This window comes from Staurois parvus, unplaced genomic scaffold (assembly GCF_062004578.1).
Source record: "Staurois parvus isolate SC_StPar_1 unplaced genomic scaffold, SC_StPar_1.0 ptg000081l, whole genome shotgun sequence".
Classification (NCBI taxonomy): domain Eukaryota; kingdom Metazoa; phylum Chordata; class Amphibia; order Anura; family Ranidae; genus Staurois; species Staurois parvus.
This window is the reverse complement of record NW_028317877.1, coordinates 402,812-422,009: the sequence shown is the minus strand read 5'-3', so window position 1 is coordinate 422,009 and position 19,198 is coordinate 402,812. Positions and strand designations below refer to the sequence as shown.

Sequence of the window (19,198 nt, the reverse complement as noted above, 5' to 3'; positions counted from 1 at the left end):
AATTGGTGTCATGCTGCTGGCTCTGCCAAGTGGTGTTGGCCCTAGACCATATTGGCTCATGAACAGCAGCCCCCTCTGCACCCTTCTAGTTAGGGTCATACCTGGAGGGTATTTTTGTCATCAGTGACACTTTATCAGCAACAAATTCACAAAATTAATTTCAGGTATCAGTAGTCACTCTACTGCCAGCTGAAAGGCTGTAGAAAGTGAATCACAGTAATAAAACACCAGTTCATATAGCAACAGAACTATTTCAGAAAATAACGTAAGCCGTATCTTCGAGAATCTATTGCTGGTGTAGAGTCACTAGTGACTTAAAGGAGAAGTAGGGTCAAAGCTCTTTTGGCCATATTACTTCTGTGGGTCACAGGAGTGCACTTTGTTCTGCATTCCTCTGGCCTGTATTCAGCCAACAGCGGGTTAAAGTCCACTGTTGGCTGACGGCACTCAGACGGTTTAGGTTTTGTAGGCATCCCGACTTTAATATTGGATCTACCCAGATGCCTCTGAGATACTGAGCCTGCTGCACACCACACCGCCACAGCCCAATGCTCAAATGAGCGCTAGAGAGGCAGAGCAGAGAGCCAGTGACTGCCAGTCACAGGCTCTCTGCTTGCTGAAGAAAGAGAACTAAGTGATCAGTGGTCTTTGATCACTGAGTTCTCGGTCTTAGAGGTGGCAGGCTACAGATGCATGTAGGCTAGTATGTTATTTTTTTTTTAATTCCCAAATTCCTCTTTTAAGTGCCCTCATGACATGGTCCTTTGTGGACATGGCCTAGCTCAGCTTTTGTCTATCAGCCAGAAAGAGGTGACTGGAAGCGCTTACTTGGGCAGAGTAAAGCCAAGATGTCGAAATCTTTTCGGCCTTACTACTGCATAGAAACACCAGGTATTATTTGTTTTTCTAATGCTTTTTGTTGAGGTGACACACATAGAATGTTGCTGAGCCATTAGTTAAGTTAGAGGTACATATCACTTACATCAATAGCATGGCCATGTCGGTGATGAGTGAAGGTTTCAGTTTTATTCATAGAATCCTTGGTGATTTATAAGCACATCCAGATTACTTCCCTTCTTGTGTTCTATGACAAGCTTTCCATGAATTTACCTTTTTCTTGTCGACACAGATTTGGTTTAAACACACACTGTGATACATATACCTGCTTGTTCTTTGCTTCCAGATGACATTAGCTTTGTGTACCTTAATCCTCACAGCATTCACTGCAATTATAATAAAAAATATACTGTAGATGCTTTAAGGAGAGGACCTAATCATTCTGCTGCGTGGGCACATGTATAAAGGCAAGTTACATTGTATCCAGATTTCATTTAAATATCAGGAGAGAATTACAAAATAAAACATTCTTAACGAAAAAAAATTCTATGTTGCCATTAAAATAGAACTATGGGCAAAAGCAAAAATGACATACATGAGGAAGTTTAGCACCAGGGTTAGCACAAAGCCTAACACCCTATCACAATTTAATGCTACATGACCTATTATCAACTCTTTCTATATGTACTGTATATCAGTTAGTTCACACCTACATGTTATACTAATGATAATGTCTGTGGCCACTGGTATGTTGAAGGAATTTATAGAATGATAACATAATATATTACCACAAATTTATACATAGTAGTATGATGAACCAGTGATGGACAATCAAACAGTGGAGCACCAGTGTGAAGAACTATTACTGTGGGATGATGAAAAATGAAGTAACAATATAATGGACTATTGATAGAGGTCAATCAAAAGGGGTGTAAAACATGTAAAACCTGCAGGATAGACTGTTGGTAGGGTGTTATCAAATATTGATTACTGATATGATCACTTATTGTTGTGTGTCTGTCAAAAATGGAGTACCAGTGTGGAAAACTGATAGGGCTGTTCACACCAGATACAGTCCAGTGCATTTTTAATCTGCATCAAAAACACATGCACAGTGTTTTCCACGTTCACACCAGTGCAGTGTGCTCCAGTGCAATCAACAAAAGTAGAAAATGTTGCAATTTTTCTGTATGGAACATATTTGGAATGTGACAACACAGATCAAAAATGCACCGCAACATATATGTCCTGAATTGAGATGAAGAACGAAAAGAGGGTAAAAAAAAACACACCAGAGTGCATCGTAAATGCATCAAACACGTGCTGGAATGCATCAAAAACGTGCATACAGAAATGCATCTGGAACAAGTAATTGTGATGTGAACCGGCACTTTATGCAGATCAATCAAAAAATTTAGATTATGACCTACTGCTTTTTTTCCTGTGCTTTTCTCTACAGTAACGTCCAGTTCTGGAAGTTCAGGTAGCTCCTTTAGCAGACATCAGCAATCTGAATACAGTTCTCCATATGAATATCAATGTGAAAGAAACCAACAGTGGAATGCTCATAGACAGCAAAAAAAACACAGAGGTATGCTTGTAAACATATTGTGATACATGAGTATGAGTGTTTGACACAATAAATAAAATACCATACTATCATAAAGTCCAGTCTGCATCAATTTTAAAAGGGTACATACATTTCCCCATGTTATTGATCTGCCCATATAACCCAGCTACTTCAGTCAATCAGGAATTTGTCCCAGCAACCTCTAGATTGTTTTCAGGTTCAGAAGAAGAGTCACTAGTGTCAAAGACAAACTAATCAAATGAAGCACACAATTCTATATTTCAATGAATTCTGGTTGACTTTTGATATTTAAAGTATATTATTAATACTCGCAAGTTTCCCGTTATTATCTCTAAGTCAAACACAGGGTTGAAATGAAAGAAACATTATGGGGTTGATTTTGTAAAACTGGAGAGTGCAAAATGTGGTGCAGCTCTGCATAGCAACCAATCCGCTTTTAGTTTTTTGTTTTTTTTTGTTTTTTTGGTCAAAGCCTTATTGAACAAGCTGAAGTTAGAAGCTGATTGACTATCATGCACAACTGCACCAAATTTTGACTCTCCAGTTTTTGTAAATCTATTTCTATAATCATCATGTCTGATGTGTTGCTTTGAAGACTACATTTTAGGTTTCACATTTGCCATTACCTGCATGTAACTAGAGCAGTGTTTTTCAACCTTTTTCCAGTCAGAGCACACTTTAGAATTGTGCACACTTTCAAGGAACACCAGTCTGAGGGCTCGTTCACACCAAGAGGTGCGCATTTTTGCGCATTCCCCCATGCACCATGTTTTTTAATGGGTTGCCCTGATTGCCTGAATCATGCAAAAAAAGGTGCCAGCATGAATTTTTAAAATCAAAACTGCAGTACCATGTGTTTTAACGGGTGCAAATGCATGCACATTTGCTGGATGTGTGGAGGTGCCAGTAAGACTACAAAAGACAGCACATTTTTGTGCAATGCATAAAAATGTGTGATTTTACATGTATTACTGCACCTGGTGTGAACAAGCCCTAAAATGTGTTTTTTGAGGCAGTGTCTGGAAATCCTCTCTGCCCATAACTACTCTACTAGCACACATCCACTCCCCCCTTCATTCTCTCATGTAGCAAAAATCCCATCCCCTCTCCTATCACAAATCCACCCCCCCCCCAGCAAAAATATCCCCTAGTTCCCTCTGCTAGCACAAATCCCCCCAAATTCCTTTTCCTAGCACAAATCCCCTTCCGAACACAAAATATGTTCTTCTTCCCCTTTCCAGATGCCGTTTCCTAACAAAAAAGCTCTCATCCTACCAGAACCCTCCCATCACTACAGGAGAAGTGACAGCAGCAAAGTAGAGAGAGCAGGGAAATGGTGCAAGCTGTGTTCTCCCTCCAACCCCCCCCCCCTTTTAGCTGCTTTGCAAATCTGATCTGGAGTGTATGAATTGCTCTATTATGAGCTGCCTCCACTCATTTGGAAGTCAGGCGGCATATTTTAGATGGCCCCAGGAGTCAGCAGCATTTCTCACTCTAGTATACAGAGAGGAGAGAGAGCACAGCCTGGACCTCCTCCTCTTGACTCTCTCCTCCTCTCTGCCGCTATCTATACTCTTGGCGGCAATACAGAAATCTGGGCAAGTCACCCAATGATGTCAATGGTTGGCAGGACGTGGGCGGGTGGCCCAGACTGCATTTTGTATTGCAGACAGGAATATAGTGGCAGAGAGGGGGAGAGAGCTGGGAGGAGGAGGTCCGGCCTGTTCTCTCCTCTCTTCTGGGGTTAGCACAGTACGAGTTTTCTGTCCTATTTCCACGGCACCCTGGTTAAGAAACCATGAGCTAGAGTACATAACTATATGGGCAAAAAACTTGAGACTCATGTATCTAATGTGTGGTAGCAGAAATTTTCCAACTGCCTGTAGCAACCAGAATCAGAATCCCTGTTGCATATTGAAGTGGAACCGAACTAAAAAAGTGAAGATTTGTTATGTTATAGAGAATATTTAGAAATGTTAACTGCGTCTCAGTATCTTCAATAATGTACGTTTTGTCTTGAATTCTTCTTGAAAATAGCAGTGTACTTCCGGGTATTGTGAGGGTTCTTACGTCTAGGCCTGTGCATACAGCCTCATAGCTGTACATCTGTGATCTAAGGCATTGCTGCCTCTGTCTGCAAGTCTCAGAGATATGGAGTAAGATTTGGTGATAGTTTTGTGCTGCTCACTGTTTTTCATGCATGATAAGTCAGTAATGTCAGTAATGGGATAAAGATCAGCTGCAGGGAGACCATAAACAATATTGGTGACTAATTATTTGTACTCTGCCTATATTTTTTGGGACATAGCTTTCTTAGCTCAGTTCCTCTTTAAAGGCAAGACAGCAGATATGACAGCTGGAAGCCGATTGGTTGCTGTGGCCCTTAAGGTTTTTTTTTCAAGATAATTTTCATACATTGGCACATAGGGATCAGTCTGTACTACTTGCATGCATGCTGTGCATGTTAGCAGGATGTGCCATTAAAGCACACAGCAATATCAGCAGACCTTTTCCCTTTTTAGAGAGTGTTTTTTTGCATGTCTAGTGTAACTCAATACAGTGTAGCAGTAATGATCCTTGCAAAAATGGCAAAAACAAATAGCAATTCCTGAAATAGGATCTTAGGCAAACCTTAGTATTGAAAATATCACTGAATGAGCACTTGAATTTTGTATATAGTTCTGTCAATGCTTATCACACAAAGCACATATATTTATACAGGGTTAGCTCACCTTTTTTTAGAAAAAATTAAAAGGTGAACTAACTTCGTACACCTTTACAACCCCCCCCCCCCCATCCCTACTGTACTTGCCTCCCTGGGTGATGAGTTGTTAGTACCAATACCGCTGGTGCAGCTGTCTGGGGATTTGAAATCCCCACCCTTCACCTTCTTTTTCTACAACTTTTCAAGAATGGAAAAAATTTTAAAATAAAACATCATCACTTCATCACCTTTCAGTCACTGTAAGTGCCACTTTATCTTTCAGATTCATTGTATGTGTATGGGTATATATTGTCTATATATAAATGTTATTAATAGCTTGTACTGTATCTTTTTGCCAGGAGGATATGGTAACACCTTCTCTAGAGAAAATCAATTTCATCAGTATGCTGGTTCCAATGAAAAAAGAGAGTGGAGTAATTTTTCTAGACCACACACAAGCCACCAAGGTAGATCATTACGATACCTTCACAGAAATAAACACTGCCCAATGATTTTATATGTTGTGGAAACAATACATTATTAATGTAAATCCAGATATTCCCAAGACAACTCATTTGTTGAATTTGTTTTGCTTAGGACCACGTGCACACTTTGAAGACACAGAAGGTGCTTACCAAGGAAATTCTGAATACGACAGACGTGACACAGGTAGCAGTTCATGAACTCCAACATGGTTTATTGTTCCTGAGAATGAGTGCAGTGGCTGACATAAATATTTGCAGAGCTGGTCCAAGGCACAAAAGCAAGTGAAGCCTGTACCCCATATTTACTGTCACCAGCTATGAATAATTCTTGGCTAAGTATAAGCTGTTAATAAGTGGGTCTACTCAATAGAGAAGCTTTTATCAATCGTCTAACCCCAGAGGAATCCTTAAAAAATGTTTTAAGGTATCAGAGAACCCCTGCTAAAACAAATCAAAAGGGGGGGGGGGTGTCAGTGGGAAATATGTCACTTACATTGCTAGCCTGTGAGAAAAATTCCCCTCTTACAATGATAGTCAGAATGTCGCAGCTTCTTCCAGATAGAAGGTCAGTCACAACTCCTAGCAACATCTTGAAGAACCCTGGGGTTCCTCGGAACCCTGGTTCAGTGTGACTGCCATAAAGAATAATGGAGAGCCAGATCTGCCCACTTGTCTGCAGCTTGAACCCTATGCAGAAGTACCACTGCTGGCAGCAGTAAGCGCAAGTTCATATTGCGGTTGCAGAGAGGTACTTATTGATTGCTAGGCAGACAGTGTGCAGCCGCCTATTTTCTAATCTTTCTTTTTTTTTAATTAGAGGTTTATGCACATGACGTATTTATAGGCATATGGCTTATGGCATAAAATACACCTTTATATGTGGTGCCAGGGAGTTTTTTTGATTTGAATAAATTGGTGAGAGGTTTACCATTATCAGCACTCTGAGGGATGCAGTGCACCCCAAAGCATTAAAAAAAAAGCTGCAGGTCCAGTTTTTGTTCAGGTGCCATGCATTGACAGTCTATTCATGTAATTGCAATGCAAAGGCTGCAAATCAATAGCAGTTGATATTTAGTGCTTTCTTGTCATAATTCATTTTCTATAGTTTATTCCATTCTTAATTTATCAGGACAAAGACCGTGGCATAGAGGCAAAAGAGGAAGAGGATACCAGTTTTCTAATCAGTACGTGAAACAGTGCGTATATAAATATATCTATTTATATCTATATAGTATGTGGGGGTTTTTTTTAATAGTTATGACTTTTGAAAAGTGCTGTCATAAGCGGTATTTTTTCTTTGCTCTCTGCTAGTATTCCTGTGCAGCAAGTCATTAAAATACTTGAGCTTGATGTTCCTGTCATTTTCATTGTTGTGATATATCTTGGCAACTGACAAATCTATAGGAAGGTGACAGCAGTACAAAATCGTAACTACTGGGTAGTAGCAGCTGCAGATAGAAACTTGGGTATCAGGTAATATCTTACATTCCAGATCTTCTCCGTTTCCCTTCAAAAAATATTGCTAGGCAACAAGAAAGAGTTTCTCTCCCTTACTACCCTTATAATTAATGAATGACAATAGTCAGAAACTCAAAATACATACAAAATAACTTGCCTACAGCATAGATCAAAGAAACACTGGCATAGCTTGCCACAAGTAAGGAAATATTACATCCATTGTTAAACTGTGAACTATTCCAGTTTTGTAGCATGCACATTCTTTAGCTAGATAAGTAGTATTTGGTATCCAAATGTCAGCGTTGTGAAATATTGATGCAGGAGAGGTAGTTTTCAAAACAGATAGCTGTAAAGCCCATTATGGGAAGTGCAAACTTGCAGGGGCTGATTTGTGTTATGAAATAGGATTAGGTTCAGGGATAACGTTTAACTATGAACTCAATTAAAAATCATGTATGCTGTAGTCTGGCATTAACACAGCCATTTTTGTCCCCTTGCAACATAGTTCTTTACCTGTTGATCCTGGCAGTAGATGTTGTTTTTCCACTTCCAAAAGGAGATTGTCAATGCTGTTCAATTTGGAGTGAACTTTCTTACCAGCATTGTCACCCTGAAGATAGGGTAGTCTAGGCAGAACATGTACAGTAGGTTTAAATAGACATTAAATTTAGACATGGAATATGAACAAAGCATATGCCTCTAATGTGTGTATTTGTCTCAATCCAGAGCACTAAGTGTCATTTCTCTGACAAGTTTTCCTGACACCAAGAGAAAAATGGTGACAGGGGAGGGAGCTCCAGCAGATTGACAGCCTCAGCTCTATTCCTGTGAGCTGTGTGGAGGGGGGGTGTCCCTTCCCTCCAATCAGCACTCAGAGCTCTGATCACTGATGTAACTTCAGCTCCCCTCCCCCTGTTTTACAAAGCTGAGAGATCCTGTGTAAATTCTGCACTTTGAATGGATGTAGGGGAAAGACGGCTGTAAATATGCAGGTGCAATTTATGTAGGAGGATTTGTTTCATCTCTGTGTATCACCTGAGGCCAGTCACTGTACTGGATATATGGAAGGGTTTACAACCACTTTAAGTGAAGAAAGATATGATACCTTATTATTTGTTGTAAAGTGAAGACACAGCAATAATAGGTTCACCAGCAATCCACTCCACATAACAGCATAAAGTACATATCCTGTATGTGTGTATGTAGATATAGATAAAATACAGTAAATAATCATAAATTTTCATGGCCAAACAATACATTTCAGAAACATTAGCAAATATTGCACTACAGCACTAAAATCAAGGCAATAGATGAGATTATAGTTTCAACAACCCATCTATAACTCATAGAAAATCCTTTTTCTTAACCTGTTACTACTAGTGCAAAATGTTGTCAACTTCCCTGGTAGTATACAGGGGATATCTGGAATGTGTAGAGTCACTTACAATCATAGAGGCTCGTTTGTTAAGATGGTTCGAATTGATATCTCTCAAATTAAAATGTGGAGTGCCATAGGACAGCTAGATTACCTGACTTTTCAACAATATGTCAGAATACTTCTTATCATACTAAAAATTCAACAACAGGGTTTTGGGGAGTCTTGCACCTTAAGATTCTCTGGAAACAGAGATGCCAGTGGGTCTTCTTGACCAGGTATGAGATATTCAGGTTCCAGGTCAAGTCATCAGATGAACCTCCAAGAACCTGAAATTGTTTCCCTGCTCTACCTCTGTTCTATTAATGCACAGTCCAGTATGATGTGTTCAACCTCCTCTTTGTAGGCAGTTTCATTATTATAAGATATCATACCCATTATAGCCTTGTCTTCTTCAAATTTAATTAAAGCACAAGCAGAAAAATGGTGGTGCAGTTATGAGTACTTACCCCTAATGCAGGTGGTCAGGCTGGCTGGCTTCTTTATTCCTTACCTATAGCAGCCCTTTTTACCAAGGCAAGCAGGCCTACTGGTACTCGATTACCCCAGGTCTTATACACAATGCTATAGTGCCTGGCCACCACACCGGCACATAGTCGTTATCCAATCTGAGGTCATGAACGAGAGAATCCATTCAGCAGAGCAGGACAGACAGGGAGCTTGAGCACGTGTAATCGGCTCTATAACAAGCATGAGACTGCAGGCTTGGCTGGCTTAAATCAGCTTTAGTCTCCACCCATGAGACTGGCAACATCAATCACCATGCAGGTGGACAAGCAGACAGGGAGAAAGAGTCAAAACCAGGATGCTGGAATGAGACAGCAGCCGTGATGGAGCAGGAGCGCTACACGCTCCTGACAGGAAAAATATTAAAGTGGAGAGGGATTAGAACACCCGTCAGTTTTTATTGCTGTCTACACCCCTAATAGGGAAGTGCACCCTCCCTATTTGTCCTGTTTACCATTATCATTGTTCGTGATAGTAAATCCCAAATTTTGTGTTGACACCAGTACAGTAATAGAGGGGAAACTATGCAAAGGAGACAATAGTTACGGTGCCCCTGGTAACACCCTGGAATTCCCTTACTTTGATAGGATTTCCTTTCATCTCCTATATCTCCTCCTCATCTAACACACTGGGGTCTATTGGACAAAAACCCCTAATCCACAGACATACATATCTTATTTCATACTTCTGTGATTGGCTCACAGCTTTTCCAAATTTGACACAGAGCTGAAAATCAAATGAGAAGAATCCCCTGCACTAACTGTTTTTTTTTGTTCTAAACAAATGTGATGCCGATATTGCTCTTTTTCTTATTACAATACTGCATTTGTTTCCCATATGAATGGGATTACTAGTCTATTCTGTTAATGGGATTGCCATTCTGGTATTACCATTCTATTATTTGGTACCTCCTCTGTTATATTTTATGCTAGTGTACACTATCGTATGTTTCAACCTATATCAGAATTAGGTTTTTTTGGGCTGTAGTAAGGGAAGGAGGGGGACAAACAAGAGGAGAAATGAGGCAAACTGTTCAGGCCATGGTAGCATTGACAAAAGGGCCTGCAATATAATAGGTAGTGTCACTTGCTCGAGGTAGGAGCTGGCCATAGATGGATCGAAATTCAGCTGGTCCCTGCTGAATTTCGATCCATCTATGGAAAAACTATGGTTGACTTCTGTACAAGAAACATATAAGTTTTTTAGGGGTTTTTTTTTGCTTTATCAGTGCCATCAACTATAACTGGCAGCACCGATGAGTGTATTCTAATGCTGCGGAACTCTCCCCAGTGTCAAGATACAATAGATCTGCCGGAGAGATTCCCCCATCAACACCGATTGTGTTTGATGTGTGGAATCAAATCATTTTTTATGTTCAGCCCATTGGTTGAACAAAAAAAAATGCATGATCTATGGCCTGCCTTACTCTGTTGCCAAACAAAAAAAAACCTGGCACACGACGTGCAGGTTGAGGATTGCCAATGGTTAGGTACACCTAGTACCTTCTCCTCTTCCTTTCCCAGCTGATACAGCAATAACAAACACAATTCAGTATATAGAAGGAATCAACATCTTTGTACTCTAACTGATGATGTTCTCAGCACAGAAACTGGTAGCAAGTAAGAAAAACATTTTTGGCAGGATTCTCTTTTCATATCTGTACAAAGGAAAAATTCCAATGGTTTATTATTTAATGGACAAGCTTTTAACATTCTTCCACTTTAAATGGATGCACTGAAAATGCATGCTAAAGAAGGATACTAACACATGATGAAACACACTCACTGTGTGTATTGACGCACACTCATAGTTTTGAATGAGCCCTCTCTTACCTGGAAGGAGGTGTTAGAGGTATTACCTACATCATTAATCTCTAATAGAGACAAACCAATCTAAAGAGCCTTAATCTACCAGGTGTTTGTCATTTCAGGAATTGGCAAGGGATAAATTCCTCATGCTCAGGTTGTTGCTTGAAATGCTTTGTACACACTGGTACATCACAGAAGTTTGTTCCAAATATAGACTCTAAGGTGTTGAATGTCGCCTTAGCATTAGACCTTTTAGATGGACTAGTAGATAAAATTGTTAAATTAACACTGAGTATGCACTACCTGCTATTTACTTCTATTAGCCATGCTTTCCATTTTTAGTTATTCATGGTACCGCAAATTCCCTGTCCCTGGCAGCCCACTTCAGATGATGAGGACCACTATGCTCCAATCAGAAGTGAGCTAGAGCGCTGCACAGTAGATGTGACCCTGCATCCACGGATCTATGGATTGATTTGTTATGCACTGTCATCATACTGTATGCTCTGTTTTTATTTCCCAGGTTTTTTACAGGTTTATTGAAAGCATGAACTATTAGTTGTTCTTTTTATATGATCGCTTGTAGTTTTTGACTGGAGGGTCTTCAAAGCTGAACTCGGGTTAGCAGTAAAATATTATTTTTAATGTGACACCCCAAATAGCAAGTTTTCTTAGCTTGTTTAATCAAGGGGGTTATGGGGCACTGTTAGACCCAAATTTTTCTTTTTTTTCCACTCATTTGGTGTTGGCCTATCCAACATCATTGCTTACAATGCATGACCAGCAGTCCTGCATTGTGCAAGAACGGCATCAAAGGCTGGCCACATATCAAAATCAAGCAATAAGGTAAGTATTCCTCTACTTTACATCCCTTTAGACTAGACAAGCTATTAAACTTCTTATCTGATGGGGATATATGTAAGCTCACTAGAATTCAGTTTAAGCCGTTCATTTACCTTATTATATTCCTGTCTACTTACGTGAGGCTCTTTAGTGAACACTGAATGTTTTCAGCTTTGACACAACAGAGCAACTGTGTTGTGTAAATATGGGAATCCAATTTCATGTACACTTTACCCAGCACTTCACCCAAAAAAGAAATCACCTTTACTTTGGACCTTGCCATATGTCACAGCGGCTAGCACAAATGTTTAGCTGGTGAGGAGTGAAATTCGGCTCCTATTCATTTGTCTAGTAATCTGCAGAAGTATTTATTCAAACTCAAGTTAGACTTCCATAGAACAGCTTTGAAGCTTGGTATGTCGATGGACTTTACTACTCTTACAGGTATCAAGCCAATTAACTATAACAAATCTGATATACTACATTTCAATACTGTCCACAGTCAAATTAATTATGAGTGTTTTATACTCTACATTATTATTATGTAACTATATAATTTATTATTAATGCAGGAACATAATATGCTCTGTTTATCAGTGTACCTACAACAGACATACAGTATGGTCACCTTTGCATTTAAACACTAGGGTCTTATGGTTGTTTTCAGGTTTCTAGATTTAAAGTGAACCCAAAACAAAAGTAATGTGGTGTCTGCATTAGTTTTCTTTTTATGACAGTTTTTATTCTATTTTATTTTCACCTGGCAATCCTGCACTGTATCTGTGGGGAAAGCCATGGATGTCACACAGGCTGGATATCAAACATGTCTGTCCTTCTTTCCTCTCCATTACATGGGGGGGTTCATGCAGTATACTGCACCAGCAGTATACCCAAGAAAGATGGGATTGTTTGTGATTTTAGTTCATCTCACAGGAAGTGATAAGGACACTGTGTTTCTAAGTCTGGAAAATAAAACCTATGCAACCGCTACATCTAAGGACTGGTTAGCTGCAATATATTACATTGTTGTTCATGGGTTTAGGTATACTGTAAGTATCAAAAGGAAAATAGTATCAAGCTCAAGTATTTTTGTTGTTTTTGTTCTTGTAGGCCAAATTAAATTGTTTCTTGAGCAAAGAATACAGGTTAGGAAGAAAGAGAATGATGGAAAATGTGAATGCGTGATTGGGAGAGTTTGTTATGGGTTGTAGGTCTTGGGGGGAGGGGTATGGATGTAGCTCCCCCAGAGTTGTGGTGGGAGAGGTTTGAGAGCAATGTCATGGCCATAGATGACCATAGATGGATTATAATTCGCCTGGTCCAGAAGGGATCGGCTGAATTTCAATCCATCCATATCCATTCCCGTTCAAGAAGAGTCAACCTAGTGATTAACTCCTCTTGCACAGTACTGTTGGAAAATTGGTGTTTAATCAGGACATGATTAAACACCCTGTCAAAATACAGTAGCACAGTGGAGGAGAGCACTGCACTAACATCGTTTGTGTTAGTATGGCGATCTTTCTCTTTTTTTTTTTTTTTGTTCATGCTTCTCATGTGTTCCTAGCTTAAGATTGACATCATGTCATCTCATGGCTAAACTGTGTCACAGTGTACAGTATGTGACAGTCCAATGTAAAGAATGGTATTTGTAATCATCAAAGTGGGATTATTATCATTACCAATTGCAATCAGTCAGGTTTTACCTTTCATTTATTAGAAATGATTAACAAAATTCCTGTTTGGTGTTTTTGAGCAAATACTCCACTTTTGTGCTAATTTTCCTCCTAATAAATTGGTCCTGTAGTATTTTTAACAATAATCTCTTATTTTGTTCTTTCCATAGGTGGCAACGTTGATTCACATCTGGCAGTTCAGCAAAATGTAATACACTGTCATTTTCAGGATCTTGTCTCATACACTTAAAGTCAGCTCAGCCCCTTATAATGAAAAGTATATCATGTAAATAAATGTATTTCAGCCCAAGGTACTGTACATTCTGATGTGTAATTTAAAAAAGCACGCAAAAAGCAGAATCTTAAAGAGAAAATAAAGGGATTATTTTCTAAAGGAGCACAGGCTGTTCATCTATCAGTGTTAGCTTTTGGGGTTCACTTTGAATACCCAGTTATGTGCAATTTAAAAAACAGGACTTTTGCTAGCACATGGGTATAGCACATGGGTAAATAGTCAAAGTGCACACAGCTTCACCTTATTTCCTAGCATTCACTTTGCTAAGTAAACAGCCTCTACAGATTTTGTAATTTGGATCCTCCTTACTTTTTGTTTTTTAAATATAGGTATTTTGGGGGAAGTCATGAGTCTAATTGTTTGTTGATTTGTAGCAAATGTTAGCCATATTTTAGAGTATATTTTATAATTGATATAATTTTCAATAAAGCAAAAAAGATTATTTTTAGCCTCAGTTTGCAATCATGTTTGTATGTAGTAACTTGTAAACAAATTAACCATTGTAATCATCTAGTTTCTTACATGGTTAGTCTGGTTGAAAAAAGACAAAAGTCCATCCAGTTCAACCATTAAAAAAAAAAAAAGTTATAATCCTATACCCACAGTTGACCCAGAGGAAGGCAAAAAAACCCAGCAAAGCATGATCCGATTTGCTCCTGCAGGGAAAACAAATCCTTTCTGATCCCCCTGAGAGGCGATCGGATATTCCCTGGATCAACTTTACCTATATATGTTAGTAACCATTTATATTCTGTATATCTAAGAAAGAATCCAGGCCTTTTTTAAAGCAATCCACTGAGCTGACCAGAACCAACTCTTGAGGGAGTACATACATACATACTACTTTATGCAACACTGTCCAGATTTTGGGTTTGAATCCTTCCACTGTATACCTACTATAATGTACAGTATGCAATTAAAAATGATGCGTTATTAACTTGTTTAAAATGATCTACTTACCAAAATGTCTTTATATTCTCTCCAATTCTCCCATATACATTCCTAAAAAGCTTTTTAACCATATTAACTCATTGCTCAGTTCCTTTTTATGGAGTTCTAAGGTACCCAGGTGTCTCTTGAAATTTTGCAACTTCCTGTGGAAAGAAGGGGCTTGCTCTGCCAGATTTTCGCATGTATTACTTTTCATCCCAATTGATGTATTTATATTGGCGAATGTTCCCTCAGCTAAATAATGCGGCAACAGCAGTTGAAGCAGCAGTGGCTTTCTCTTACGAGGCATTGCTCAATTTTTTCTATAGAGGCGAGGTCCCCACACCTGGGGGTATGACCATACTGAAGGTTTTTAAGAATATACAGAGGCTGTGCATCACTCAAATTTCGGATGCGCCCCTGGTTCTTACTCTGAGTGCTCCGTTATTGTATAATTCACGATTGGGCGGGTTTTCTAAATTAGATAAAGGTCGTAGATGGGCATCTTATGGCGTTAAATACCTCTGTAATTTGTATTAGGATGGGAGGTTTAAATCCTTTGATTGGGGCATACATACTTCTTGAGGTTTTCATTAGGTTCAGCTCAAACATGCTGTGTTAAAAAAAGTTTGGTGCAGAGATGGTGTCTCTTTCTAATACTAAATTAGAAACTCTCATTATGAAGCCGGAGCATAATAAATTGGTATCTAGCTATTATTCAGCATTGACTTTGATTGATGGTAGACAATGCCATAAGACCAGGGACAGATGGGGTGCTCTTATACCAGAACTGAGGGAAGAGATGTGGTCAGGGGTGCTTCATTCATCTGTGGCTTCTGTAATTTCTTCCAAATATAAGAAGATACGTCATTGTTGTATCATGATTGAACCAATTGCCTTCAATACACCATTGTTGTATAAATGTATTATACATTACGTTTATTCAAGATGGGCAGGAGAGACACTGCAACTTATCATAAATGCTTGGTAGCTGAGGAAACATTCCTGCATGTGATGTGGGAATGTGCTAAAGTTCGACCATTGTGGTCGCAAGTTACCCAGTTTATAGGTGACACTTTTGATTTTCCAAATATATGTAGCCCGCTAACTTGCTATCTAGGGGTAATTGGGGATGATGTTATGGATAATGCCGCAAGAACTTTTTTGAGATTGCTATTTTTTTATGTGCGTAAACTGATAGTGTTACATTGGACATCACAGAAGTCCTTCGCCTAGCTGCCTGGAAAAAACTGGTAAATTTTAATGTCCCTGTATATGAAATGATATATGAAGCTGGAGGATGTCCAAAAAAATTTCTGCGAATGTGGTCTAGATGGACGGAGTCCTCAGATACGGTGGAAGACATCCCTTGAGAGATTCCCATAACTGCATTGTGTAGGATGTACTGTACATGTCATCTCTCCACTCTATAACTTTGCTTATCTGCTGCACTGGTGATCAATATAACACTGACGCTGGTATACTGTTCTGTCAATGGAAAACAGTGGTTTACTCTGGTTGTAAATTTGTTGTTTTTGTCTTTCTGTTTCTGATTCTGATTTTTTTTTTTCTTTCTCTACTTAATAACTTAAAACTGATGAATCCAAATACAAAAATGTGAAAATGCTATATGTACTTCTGGTGTCATTTATTGCCTTTTGCATGGCATAGCTTTGCTGATATTAGACACCCGTATTTGGTACTATGTTTTAAGAACTGTTATACTATGTATATTGGTGCATATGGCAATAAAACCTCTTTTAAAAAATGATGCTCAGTATGTGGCTATGCAATTAAAAATTCTATGCATATCAGAGGGAATATACTGCAAGTGTCATTTTACATTTTTCTCAACTGGTAAAAGACAATGTCTTTTTTTTTTTTTCCAGCCTGCAGTGTGGTGAACAAAAACAAAACACCAAAATGAACCAAAAAAGTGCATGTGAGCGCACACACAAAAAGTGCACTAGGGTGTGTCTCTGGTCCATCCCAAAGAGGAAAAACCCCTCCCTAGAAGAGGGATAACCTTGCTCCCCAGGGCACAAGATTCCTGACTGGGCAAGGTATGCTCAGGTCCACCCAGCCAAAAGGCCCAGGGGACCCTGCTCTTCATGATCAGCTGAAACCAACAATACAGTGCCTTGAAAAAGTATTCATACCCCTTGAAATTTTCCACATTTTGTCATGGTACAACCAAAAATTTAAATGTATTTTATTGGGATTTTATGTGATACACGAATACAAAGTGGCACATAATTGAGAAGTGGAAGGAAAATAATCAATGGTTTAAAGTTTTTACAAATAAATATCTGAAAAGTGTGGCGTGCATTTGTATTCAGCCCTCTTTACTCTGATACCCCTAACTAAAATCTAGTGAAACAAATTGCCTTCAGAAATCACTAAATTAGTAAATAGCGTCCACCTGTGTTTAATTTAATCTCTGTATAAATATTTTGTGAAGCCCTCAGAGGTTTGTTAGAGAACATTAGTGAAGAAATAGCATCATAAAGGCCAAGGAACACACCAGACAGTTCAGGGATAACGTTATGGAAAGGTTTAACGCAGGGTTAGGTTTTAAAAAAAATATTCCAAGCTTTGAGCATCTCGCGGAGCACTATTCAATCCATCATCCGAAAATAGAAAGAGTATGGCACAACTGCAAACCTACCAAGACATGGCTGTCCACCTAAACTGACAGGCCGGGCAAGGAGAACAATAATCAGAGAAGCAGCCAAGAGGCCCATGGTAACTCTGGAGGAGCTGCGGAGATTCACAGCTCAGGTGGGAGAATCTGTCCACAGGACAACTATTAGTCGTGCACTCCACAAATCTTGGCTTTATGGAAGAGTGGCAAGAAGAAAGCCATTGTTGAAAGAAAGTTCCCTTTGCAGTTTGCAAGAAGCTATGGTGGGGACACCGCAAATGTGGAAGAAGGTGCTCTGGTCAGATGAAACCAAAATTTTACTTTTTGGCATAAAAGCAAAATGCTGTGTGGTGGAAAACTAACACTACACATCACCCTGAACATATCATTCCCAACGTGAAACGTGGTGGCAACATCATGTTGTGGGGATGCTTTTATTCAGCAGGGACAGGGAAGCTGGTCAGAGTTGATGGGAAGATGGATGGAGCCAATTACAGGGCAATCTTAGAAGAAAACTTGTTAGAGTCTGCAAAAGACTTGAAACTGTGGCAGAGGTTCACATTCCAGCAGGACAATGACCCTAAACGTACAGCCAGAGCTACAATGGAACAGTATGGCCCATTCAAAGTCCAGACCTAAATCCAATTGAGAATCTGTGAACAGCAATTTTCAAGTCTTGCCATAGACACTCTCCATCCAATCTGATAGAGCTTGACCTATTTTGCAAAGAAGATTTGGCAAAAATTTTGCTCTCTAGATGTCCAAAGCTGGAAGTGACATACCCAAAAAGACTTTCAGCTGTAATTGAAGGGAAAGGTGGTTCTACAAAGTATTGACTCAGGGGGGCTGAATACAAACGCACACCACACTTTTCAGATTTTTTTTTTTTTTCATTTTTGAAAACCATTTATCAATTTCCTTCCACTTCACAATTATGTGCCACTTTGTGTTGGTCTGTCACATAAAATCCCAATAAAATATATTTACATTTTTGGTTGTAACATGACAAAATGTGGAAAATTTCAAGGGGTAAAAATACTTTTTCAAGGTATCTAGTGTAAGTATCTAGTCGGGGGATCTCCAGAAGGGAGACTCTAAACCCCCTTCCCCACATGGTAAAGGAAAAAGAATCCTGATGGCCACACATTCTCCTCCTAGAGTTCAAAAAGGAAAAAGACACATATAAAGTGCAATGACACAACGTGAATAGTCAATATATAACAAAAAAGCCAATGTGTGCACAATGGCTAGGCCTTGCGGCCTGGTAACAAAAATTGCCCCAGTCTCAGCCAAAAGGCCTTGCATATTCAGTGATGTGCAGCAAAAATCAAGAGGTGTTGAGGCCAAGCGCTCATTCTCACAGAAGATCCCAAACCCATACTGATACCAAGAGCACCCCTGGGCCACCACTCGCATTGGGTACTTAACAATGTAGGCTCTCCCTGACCTCTGGCCAGACAAGGTAACACCATTTGAACTAGGAGGCACTAGACCCCTCAGAATCCCCCACATTAGGGAAGTACTGATGACCCCCAACGTATGTGATGAATGCTTGATTTGGATTCCTTCCCATGAAGGAGATCCTCCACCATATCAGCAGGGATACTATACAGCCATCCTTCCCAGCCTAAAGGCCAGAATGACAGCAGGGATTCCCTACCAGACACTGAAAAGAACAGATACTACACTTGATCTTAACCAAAAGGTCTAGAAGCGATACAAATGTCACGTTAGAAATAGCATCCTCTATTTACTTAAAAAGGAAACTTCAGTTCAATGCACACAAACCTGCAGCATGCAGGATATGTTCAAAACATACTGCAATTAATCCCTCTGGTCATACTGGGCCCAATGACATGTTAAGAGAAATATTGGGGCTACCATTGCTAAAATCCTTCTGAAAATGCTGCGAGTTAACTGGATTTTATTCTTCCCCTCTGACTTCAACACAGGATAAATATATATAGTAAATCATGAATTTCAGAGAA

At 39.4% G+C, this 19,198-nt stretch overlaps 1 protein-coding gene and 1 pseudogene across 7 annotated transcripts in view; one reads left to right on the top strand and one right to left on the bottom strand.

The window, feature by feature from the left end:
• FAM120B (family with sequence similarity 120 member B) overlaps window positions 1-16,337 on the top strand; it is a 160,275-nt gene extending 143,938 nt beyond the window's left edge. For 4 of the 7 annotated variants that reach the window (XM_089669691.1, XM_089669689.1, XM_089669690.1 and 1 more), the window contains exons 9-13: window positions 2,297-2,428; window positions 5,492-5,599; window positions 5,730-5,804; window positions 6,747-6,813; window positions 13,512-16,337. In XM_089669691.1, coding sequence (XP_089525817.1) covers window positions 2,297-2,428; window positions 5,492-5,599; window positions 5,730-5,804; window positions 6,747-6,813; window positions 13,512-13,524 — 395 coding nt within the window. In that variant the 3' untranslated portion in view covers window positions 13,525-16,337. The remainder of the gene's footprint in view (window positions 1-2,296; window positions 2,429-5,491; window positions 5,600-5,729; window positions 5,805-6,746; window positions 6,814-13,511) is intronic. The other 3 variants (XM_089669687.1, XM_089669688.1, XM_089669686.1) reach the window with 3 other exon arrangements.
• A 2,372-nt stretch (window positions 16,338-18,709) lies between these two features.
• LOC149468635 (U2 spliceosomal RNA) lies at window positions 18,710-18,928 on the bottom strand (annotated as a pseudogene).
• Between the last annotated feature and the right edge of the window lie 270 nt (window positions 18,929-19,198).